Below are 10,931 nucleotides of genomic sequence, written 5' to 3'. Positions count from 1 at the left end.
ACCTACATATAAGTATATAAAATGTATTTACAAATCCTCCATGAAAGCATCAAAACTAAACTTTTCAAAGATAAATAATATTTCATTAACTAGGAGGATTTATACAATACAAAAATATATACCTAAGCAACAACTACTCTCTCTAGGAAGACCATCAACAACCCATTACTTCACAACTCTCCCACCTACACTATCTTTTGGGCAAGAGATTGCCTCAAAGGCCTTCTCCAACTCTTGTAAGGGTAAACATATCAAATTAACCTTGGATTTGAGTTCCTGTACTACTATTGAACACTCCAACAAACCATGTAGATGAAAACTTGGGTCTATAACTGGTATTAAAACCAAAAACTTAAACTGAAGCTCTTGCCCTAATAAACTCAACTCTCCTGCATATACATTCTACCAACTACCCTTTTTTACCACTCTCTCCCCTAAACATTTAGAATTAAGATGGAAATCATCTTTGATTTAGTCATGAGTGTGCACCCTCATCACTCCATCAAAATTCTTTTTTCATTAATACTTTTAGTTTCATAACCATATCTGTGATCTAAACTTAAATGCTTATACACACAAAACACAACAAACCCACAACCCTTAGGTCATCATAAGAACAAAATGCTCCAATACCAAAAAAGTAATACCCCAATTTAGTAGGATTCACCTTACTAATTTAAAGCATTGATAAAAAAAACATAAACCAACATACAAGTATATAAAATGTATTTACAAATCCTCCATCAAAAAAATAAAAACTAAAATTTTGAAAGATAAATAATACTTCATCAACTAAGAGAATTTATACAATACACAAATTATATACCTGAGCAACAATTATTCTCTCTAGGAAGACCATCAACAGTCCCATTGCTTCATAACTCTCTCACCTGCACTATCCTATACTCATGTATAACATATAACATATGATCATAGCAGGTAGGCAAACCACAACACAACAAACAATACGACAAGCAAGAGTAAATTATAAATATACTACTGTTTATGAAATTATAAATCACAACTTTCACACTATATCATTCTCAACTTAAGCATCAAAAGTAGAATGTCCAACATGTCACACGCATATAGCCCTTAAGGTTCAACCCTCATGACTCCACTTGACACAAGACACAAGACTTTATTTTCTGAAGTTCAGTGTATTGAATAAACTTTGGGACTTTGCACCTGTCAAAATTTGACCCCTACCACTCATAAGAGCTATAGTTATACTCAAAGAAAGTGGAACTCTATTCCTCATCACATAATTATGTCAGGGTAAATATCTAAATAATCTACTTATGAATCTACCCTCGCCCATGGCTAGATGTAAAGACCTTCTTTAACTCTCACTACTAAGTATTTTTCTTTATGTGAGTCCAATATTAATATAGTCAAGATCAATCTTCTTCAAGAATCTCAATTCAATACACCTATTGACATCGCCACACACTGGGATTCACTCCTTATGAATTTCTACACTTTCAACATATGCATCCATACAACTTCAAATACATCACAACCATTCATTCACATATATGCAACTAATATAAATAGATTAAAATAATAACTGAACATTTAGAGTCTAACATTTTTCGCTCAACACTCCGATAAGTCCACTTAACGCAACTCAAGAAGGGGATCCCTAGAAGAGTTGCGCATAGCGCAATGATAAGTGCCAAAATTCAGTAAAGATTCATAACAAACTCTAGCACTTATGCTTTAAATTTGTGTTCATTTCATATTGATTCTCCCTAAATCTAAGTTTCAATCACATGCTTCCAAGTTTTGATTTAAAGAAATCATTTGATCCTATTTTGTGTGTTTTTCAGGAAAGATTAAAGAGAACTCAAGAAGAGTGAAGGAGAAAGCAAGAAACAGAGAAAATAGGGAAGGAATGCTGTCAACGTCGCTCAAAACCAAAGCATTCTCGCTTAAGCGAAAGCCACTGCCGCCATTCTCGCTTAAGCGACGCAGACTCTCGCTTAAGCGAGAGTTCGTGCAGTGGAGACCCTCTCTTGCCGCCATTCTCGCCCAGGCGAGCCCAGATGCTGCCAATCTCGCCTAAGCGAGATACTTTCTTCAGCGTGAAGTACTCTTGCTCACCTAAGCGAGACGTTGGCTTCAGCACATCTCGCCCAAGCGAGAGGCTTTCTTTGGGATGAAGAATGCTGTCTCGCTCAAGCGAGACTTAGGTAGCTTGAGCGAGACTTCGTGGGTATATATTCTCCATGCATCAGAAAGTGAAGGGAGCTTGGAATTTTGGAGAAGAACGCATCTGTGCTGCAGAGAGCTGCTACCAGGAGCATCACACAGATCTTATTTCTTCTTTTTCTTCTTAGTTCTTAGGATTTGATGGCTGCCATGAGTGGCTAATCTTCTCCCTTGGGATTGAAAGTAATCTACTCGAACTTGGATGTAATCTGGTGATATTTATATATAGCATTTCTGTTTTACTCAATATTAGTATTATTGTTCTGCTCTTAATGCTTACTTCTATCTGATCAATAGATGTTTTGATTTTGAATTTTAGATCTGACTGGAAAGTATTTCTGAAAATCTGATTTGAACAATGATACTTGATATACTGTGATGCTAGGAATAGATCTCAATATATCAATTGCTTTTAACACTCGACCGTAATGCTGGATAGTTTGTTGTATGTGAGGAATCAATATTCAGGGAACTAATCTTATGAATTTTATACGCGAGGGATCGGTATAAATGATTTTTTGAGTGTGCATCAATATTGGTATTTTCAGATGTTATATATTATATTCATCCAGATTACAGACAAGGGAGATAGATGAAATTCAATCCCAGTTTCTTTTACTGTATTTTTCTAAACTTTTCTGCTTTTACTGTATTAATTTTATGCAATAGTTAATGTCAAATCAAATTAAAATCTTTGTATATATATGCTGATCGAGATAATTAATTATTTTAACTGGATCCGTTCCTCGTGGGTTCGACACTCTTACTTCAAATCATTATACTACAGTTGACTTTTGGTACGCTTGCCAAGAGACCCAACACGCAATTAGAGTGGCACCCAATGCCCTTCCTCGACACCCAGCAGAACCAGAACGATGCCAATTGGAATTACCTTTAGAGCTCCCTAGACTTTAAATCACAAGTTGTGCCTGATGGTACTTTTGGTGGCACCCAATGCCAATAAGTTAATGAGCTCACTGACTCTTTTATGCCCAAGATTACTAAAGTTCCGCCCAACACAATTTAGACAGTGAGGCATTGTCTGATTGACACCCAACAACACTACAAGGATACTTGGCGCTACACCAAAAATATGAGTTTCTCCATAAGTTTTGATTGGTCAATTTGACTTTTCCCGAGCTATTCACCACTTAATATACTTCATATGAACACAATTTACTATTTTAGTTTAAGAAGCCTCGATCTGATCAATTTGATGTCTCACAGATAAATTTCTCATCAACAGCCAAACAACACATTATAAACAATTCAATTACATACTTACACTTTATATCCTAATATAGCAAATTGTCAATCCAAATATCTTGATGTGATCCATCTCTAGTTATTTCTAACTCAAGACTATATCAAACCACTTCAAGCAAAAAATATCCCATTAGATATATTAAATTAAAGCACATACCAATCATAGAATTAATCAATAAAATTCTCAATACCAATCAAAGTAAAAAGAAAAAAAAATCAATTCATCAAGTCTTAAAATCATTTAATCTAAGAGCTTCCCTTAACTGGATAAACTCTCCTAAACTCAAAAAGGTGTTTTACACAAACTTAACTCTCACAATCTTCCCAAACTCTACCTCACATAGGTTGCTTTGTATGCACATAAAGAACTTTGATCAACTATCAAAACATACCCTAACAATCCTAACTGAGCAGAGATTCATCTTGAGTCTTTTAACGTCACATGCAAACATTTTAACATCTCCATACAAACAAATTTATTTAAAAGACCAAAGTTAATGACAAAAGATGAATTTTCTCTGATTAAGAAATTATCTATTAGAATTGTAAACATCAACGCTCAAAATCGTATAGTGCATTTCGATCTTCAAATATACAAAGGATGGAATCAGGGATTAAGAAGAAAAAGACAAAGAAAATATTTAATTTTTTTAAAGAGACAATGATTCTTACAAAATGAAACTTAATTAATAAAAACATTTATTTATAATATGATTTTTAATAACAAAATAATCGAATATCATACTTTAAGATTACTATTACTCTAATTATTTTTTAGTCCTTACAATAAATAACTAATACAATATATTACTCGAACTTATATAAACTTAAATAAAAAAAAGTTATATATATATATATATATATATATATATATATATATATATAATAAAAATATTTCATCTAGATTATATATAAAATTGATAAATGAAATTTTGATAAAATTGATTTATTTGCATTTAAGAAGTTTTTACACATATTTTAACTTATTTCAAGTAACTTGTACCATCTTCAAATAAACTATTAAAAAACACATTTTTACCATCTTATATCTTAAAATAATAATAAAAAGACTGCTTTATCTTTATAATTTTTTTATTTTTTTTGAGGGTTACACTTTTTTGAATATTTTAATTAAATATATTCTTTAATTAAATATATACTTTAATTAAATAATTAATCATATTATTATTATAATTCTATATCTGCCAACTACTTTGTCAAACATTTTTAAACCACCCTTTCACCTTTAAATTTTCAGTTAATATTAACCAAAATAGCCTTATTATATGTAAATAAATCATATTCAGAATTTATTTCTTTGAATCCATGTGCAACCAACCTATTTTCTCTCACGAGGACAAAAGACTTCTTTTTCATGTTACCGAGAATAAAGGAAATCTATATTTCACGAAGACTATAAAATCCAATACAAACAAAATCAGAACACTTTTTATAAAAGAAAAATTGGTTCCATGTTTTCGGAAACCGAATTCATTAATTAAATTGTAGTAATTTTAGAAACTAATTTAATATATATTTATTTAGAATATTGAATACATTGGAACAAAAAGTCCAGTCAAACCTTGACCACATAAAATCATCCGAAATTGTGAAAGAGGTGAATAAATGTGTTTTATAGGAATCAAGCAAATAAATAGGAAACAGAAGAATAGTAAAAAAACAGGGATAATTACATGGTAGTAAAAAGGAAAGAAAGGAAAAAAAGAGAGGGCAATTGTGTGATTTCAGTGTCGAAAATATAAAAAAAAGAAAAAAGAAAATCCAAATGGCACATGAAGCGAATCAACCAACCCGAAACAACGATTTATAAAAGCACGTTGGAAGAGAATCAGAGATCCCAGATTGGCACATTATTTAACGTTGCCACTCCCTTCTATTTCGGCCCCTCAAACCTTTTCAGACCAAAACCCAAAACAGGAAAAAACGAAACAACAACAACATCAACAAAAGCGAAAACGCTGTCTATCTCGCTTCGTTTCGTTCCTCCCAAATTACAACTCATCTTCATCTTCATCTTCATCACAACCATCAAGAGAAACAGAGCCGACAATAAAATTTCTCGTTTTCCAATCCGACGTCGTTTTGGCATTCCCGTAGCGTCGCCAGCATGTCGTCCGGCGGCCCCACCACGACTTCCTCGAACACCAGCCCAAGGGTCGCCGCGGGGCCCACCACCACGCGCCGTCGCGTGGCCGACAACGTCAACAACAACGCGGTCGACGCGGAGAAGCAGCTGCAGCACCAGCTGGTATCCTCCAGTTTCTCCGATTTCTCAGAGGTGGAGAACGATGAGAACTCCACCCACGTCCACGCGCACACGCACACTCATTCCCACGCGCACACGCACGCCCATCATCTCCACCTGCACCCTGTGTTGCGCTACATACTTCTCCGCGCGCGTATTCTTCTGTTCGTGCCGGAATCTCTGTTCATGCGCGTGGAACAGCTTGCTCTCTGGGTGGCGGGGTCGGTGCAGGGTCTCCGGTCGGGGAAACACGTCGGGCGGAAGATCTTCATGGCGCTGATCGGCTTGCTGATGATGTCGGTGTTCCTGAAAATCTCACTGCTCGGAACCGGCGGGGAAACGCACGGAAGTAGATTCAAGAGCATCGAAAACGGCCAACTCATTCTCCAGCGCTTCAAGGAGGATTGGGCCTACGCGCAACGGATCGTCACCGAAACCCGAAATCGACCCTCCATGCCCAAACGGGTCCTCGAGAGACTCCCGGTAACTCTCTCTCTCTCTCTCTCTCTCTCTGTCTTTCTCTCTCCACAAACACGCTTTTCTCCAGAAAAGCGCTTTTCACTGTCTTCTTTCCTTCTCGTGATTGCTCTCAAAAATTCCGTTTCGGGAATCGTGGTTTTTTGTTTTAACCCCTTTTGCCTTTTTTTCCCTGTGAGGAAAGGGGCCAGGGATAATTAAATATGGGTTTCATTGCAGAATGCAACGTCCAAAAGGGTAAAACTTTTAAAAGTTTTCTTTTTGTTTTAAATATATTTTTTCTGAATAAGAATGACAGAAAGGAAAAAAATACATTAATTTGTAGTTCTTTTACATAATTTCGCTGAATTTTTATGTTTAATTTGATGAAGTAATTTTATTTGTGGAAACAAGATGAAAATGTTTTTCCCTGCATTTTCTCAGTATAACTTTTTTTAAGATTTAAAGATATTTTAAATTTACATAATAATTAACAAGCCTTTATTTTGGTTTATGTTTCTTTAACAAATGAAATTTTGTGTTGATGTCAGAGTGCTACATCATTATTAAATGATTTATGTGTTTGATTAAAATTGAAGCAAAGTAACCATTTTGCAAGAATTGAAATCAATAATTTATGTTTTAGAGTAATGTATTGAAAAGAAACTTAGTAGAATAAAAATATATTTATTTTATGGAAACTAGAGTATCAAATTTGTTGGTGATGGTGTACTGTGATTTGCTTAATAGTCGACTAAGAACATGTTTTCAAACTGTTTAAAATATTGATTAAGTAGAAACTTTTGGCTAATAACTTGTTTGCTAGCTAGCTTGTATGAACGAATTGAATGCCAGAATGGGAGATTCGTGATGATTTGTTTCCGTTGTGTTGTGAGGTTGACATGTCTCCGGTGATTAAAGCTTGGACTTTTTTGGACAAAATTTGACTTTTTTCATATAATTGATGTCAAGTGGCGACACGTGTAACTGTGTTCAATATTGGGTACTGCGAAGGTGGCTCTGACCATGTAACACCAAAACATTAGTGATTGTTAAGCATTCTATGATATCTCACACGTTTTTGTTTGATTTTTCTTTTTTCCTTGGTGCGTTCCATGAACATAGCTGGCCATGCTACACTGTCGGTGAATTTTCTTTAGTGATTGGTAATGTTAAATTGAGGATTACTTAACCAAGTTTAGTTTTGGTACCATGATGATTCTAGATTGCGTAAACACTTTTCCTAGTTACTTCATCGTGACTCCTTTTTTTTTTTTTTTCTGTCTTATAATGTTTATTCAGTTGTTGTTTTCTTTTTCAATAGATTCCAGATATATGGAAGAACCCAAACAGTCAGAACTATTACCAATGCGTTTCTCGACCCAAGAATGTAATAAGTATGTGTTGTATTGCACTTGATTAGTCTCAAGCTTCACTTTGCCTAATCAACTTTTGTCTCACTTCTCATTCTTTATCTTTTGTATTTTCGTTCAGAGCCAGCGAAGACAAATGGATATCTTCTTGTTCATGCCAATGGTGGATTGAATCAAATGAGAACTGGGGTAAGATGATAGGGTTTAATACTATTTTTCTTCCCCATATTTTTCATCCCAATATTTGTCGGAATGAATTTGATGTTATTTGTATTTGCTAATTCTTAGAAACTTCATTGACTTGCAGATATGTGATATGGTTGCAGTGACAAAAATACTGAATGCCACACTCGTCATTCCCTCTCTTGACCATGATTCGTTTTGGACAGATCCAAGGTAAAATTTCTGATGTGGTTTGAGTGGAACATGTAGTGTTATCTCCTGCAGTAACCCTTTTTTCCAAAGTATAATGTCCCTAATATATTTCAGTGACTTTAAAGATATTTTTGACTGGAGGCACTTCATGAAAGTTTTGAAAGACGACATTGACATAGTTGAGTACTTGCCGGTCCAGTATGCATCCGTGAAACCTCTTGAGAAGGCCCCTGTTTCCTGGTCTAAGGTTTGAAGCATTCACCAATTCTCTGTGACATCATTGGAAAAAAAAAAAAACACCTGTGTTCTTTCTTTCCTAGTACAATGGTGGCTCAGATGCTTTATTTTCAGGCTAGTTACTACAGAGGGGAGATTCTCCCACTGTTGAAGCGACATAAGGTTGTGCAGTTCACTCACTCTGATTCCCGGCTCGCCAACAATGGCCTTGCTTCCTCCATTCAGAAGCTCAGGTGCCGTGCCAATTACCATGCTCTCAAGTACACTGCAGAAATTGAAGATCTTGGAAGGATTTTGGTGGATAGGCTAAGAAACAACAATGAACCATTCATTGCTCTTCATTTAAGGTTTTTGTCTTGCTTTGTGTATTCAAAGACAAAAACATATGACAGTGTTTGATTTGATGAGTTGATTTATGTTGTGTTTTTTGGTTGTAGATATGAAAAGGACATGCTGGCCTTTACTGGGTGCAGTCACAACCTGACTGCTGAGGAGGCTGAGGAACTAAGGATTATGAGGTATGATGTGAGGCATTGGAAGGAGAAAGAGATTGATAGCGAGGAGAAAAGATTGCAAGGGGGGTGCCCTATGTCACCAAGGGAAGCAGCTATTTTTCTGAGGGCAATGGGGTACCCTTCCACCACAACAATCTACATTGTTGCAGGACCCATTTATGGTAGCAATAGCATGGAAGCTTTTCAATCTGAGTTTCCTAATGTCTTCACTCATTCTACCCTTGCAACTGAGGAGGAGCTAGAACCCTTCACGCCATACCAAAACCGTCTTGCTGCTTTGGATTATATAGTGGCCCTTAAAAGTGATGTCTTCGTGTATACCTATGATGGAAACATGGCTAAGGCAGTACAAGGTCATAGGAGGTTTGAAGGGTTTCGGAAAACCATCAATCCTGACAGGTTGGTTCACAGAATATAAATCACAATCTGGTTTTTTAGCATCTGTCAGTATCTGTGCTAACTGATGTGTATTTTTCTTTTGTTTTCAGATTCAATTTTGTTAGGCTGATCGATCAATTGGATGAGGGTGGGATATCATGGGAAGCATTTTCTTCTGAGGTTAAGAAATTACATTCCAATAGGCTAGGTTCGCCTTATCTTAGACAGGTAGGAGAGTCACCAAGAACAGAGGAGAATTTTTTCGCCAATCCCTTTCCTGGTTGTGTGTGTAACAAGTCCGAGGAGCAGATTACAATGCAGAAACTAGACCATCGGTTTGGTGTGGAGGCACGAAGATAGTGTCTTTGTTTTTGTACATACGATAAGGCTAAAAGAAACAGTGTGGTTTCATCATGCTGCATCATTTGACATTGCCTTAAAAGTTAAACGGAAGCTCATGAGATTTCTCTCTGGTGTGTGTGAATGTGCTTCCTCTGTCCTCCCATGTTGATGAGGCTGCTGAAGAATCAATGGGGGCCTTCTGGGGTTCTCTCATTTCATTCAAAATACAGAGTACAAGGTTGTTTTGTGTATAATCAAAATAGCAGAGGTTAGAACTATACTGGTGGGAATGCGAGAGTTGTTATACTGTTAAAGATCATTTGATTCATTGATTCTTTTTTTCAACGATTATTGCCAAATGGAGCATGTTTCCAATTTTGGATTGAACAGTTGTTTGTGTTGATAATACATAGGAATCTAGCTTCATACCTTCACAAATAGATCTCTTGTTTATATCTTTCATTCATCTTGTATCTGCCATCAATTGCAGACTGATGTAGAAGTACTGTGTTAATTTAGTTAAACTTATTATTATTATTACTATTATTATTATTATTATTATTTTAATTTTATTTTTCTTATTCATTGTCTTGTTTTGTAAGCTAAGGAAGGCTGCTTTTAAATGAAACGCGCGTGCTTCTGTGAAAGGACAGCAAATGAAACATTTTCAACATGTACTTTAAGGAGAGATGAGTTATTTATCCTTTTTTTTTTCCTAAAAAAATTCTTAGAAAGCAATTCAAAAATTGTGTTTTTTGTTGTTGTCGTCGTCAATCTTGAAACTTGACCTTTAAGCACTTCAGGTTGATTTAAAATGTAATTTGGGAGAAAATGTTAATGTTTTGCTGTTTTTATTTAGTATTTTGTTTTGTTTAGAAGTTAGGGATCACACTCCAACTATGGTCTAATATGTTTTTCAGTAACTCTATTTAAGTCAAGAATTATATTTTAATAAAGTGTAAAATTTACAGCTTCTTCTACTTTCCATTCACGTTAACCTTTGCTCTTTTACATGTTTTATATCTGTCCAATAATTGATATCAGAGGTCTGATATGTAAGAGGTCTGATCCAATCCGAGAGTGAGTGTCCAAATTGTGAGTAAGTTGTGAGTGAGTGAATCTCTAAAAGAAAGACAAGATGTCTACTTCCAAATTTGTGCAGCCCACCATTCCCAAATTTGATGATCATTATGACTTTTGGACCATGGAGAATTTTCTTAGAAGCAAAGAATTGTGGAGTTTAGTGGAGGAAGGGGTTCCTACACTTGTGATTGGTACGAGACTCGGTGGAGAGACTAAAAAGAAAATCGTGGAGGAAGTCAAACTCAAAGATTTCCGAGTCAATTTTTTTGTTTCAAACTATTGACAGAGAAATATTGGAGACTATCCTTGACAAGAGCACATCACAAGCAATTTAGAATTCAATGCGGCAAAAGTATTAGGGTTCTACAAGAGTGAAATGTGCACAACTCTAAGCATTACGAAGAGAATTTAAGTTACTCACCATGA

General features: G+C 35.4%; 1 protein-coding gene across 1 annotated transcript; it reads left to right on the top strand.

The window, feature by feature from the left end:
* Positions 1-5,331: 5,331 nt before the first annotated feature.
* On the top strand, positions 5,332-9,989 carry LOC114167128 (O-fucosyltransferase 19-like). Its single transcript, XM_028052092.2, has 8 exons — positions 5,332-6,229; positions 7,527-7,599; positions 7,697-7,764; positions 7,883-7,971; positions 8,065-8,197; positions 8,302-8,534; positions 8,625-9,101; positions 9,191-9,989. Exons 1-8 carry the CDS (start codon positions 5,609-5,611, stop codon positions 9,438-9,440), a joined length of 1,944 nt encoding a protein of 647 aa, XP_027907893.1. The 5' UTR covers positions 5,332-5,608; the 3' UTR covers positions 9,441-9,989.
* Positions 9,990-10,931: the final 942 nt, after the last annotated feature.

The sequence above is a fragment of the Vigna unguiculata genome, chromosome 10 (genome assembly GCF_037176805.1).
Source record: "Vigna unguiculata cultivar grain cowpea cultivar isolate G323 ecotype 2 chromosome 10, ASM3717680v1, whole genome shotgun sequence".
Classification (NCBI taxonomy): domain Eukaryota; kingdom Viridiplantae; phylum Streptophyta; class Magnoliopsida; order Fabales; family Fabaceae; genus Vigna; species Vigna unguiculata.
Note: the sequence above shows the minus strand (reverse complement) of the source record. Positions and strands in the feature narration are given on the sequence as shown.

Bases quoted from the DNA above. Each gene is read 5' to 3' on its own strand.
- LOC114167128 (XM_028052092.2), top strand. From the start codon at position 5,609: ATGTCGTCCGGCGGCCCCACCACGACTTCCTCGAACACCAGCCCAAGG. The intron at 8,198-8,301 runs GTTTGAAGCATT...CTTTATTTTCAG, and splicing joins CCCCTGTTTCCTGGTCTAAG to GCTAGTTACTACAGAGGGGA. The intron at 8,535-8,624 runs GTTTTTGTCTTG...TTTTGGTTGTAG, and splicing joins TTCATTGCTCTTCATTTAAG to ATATGAAAAGGACATGCTGG.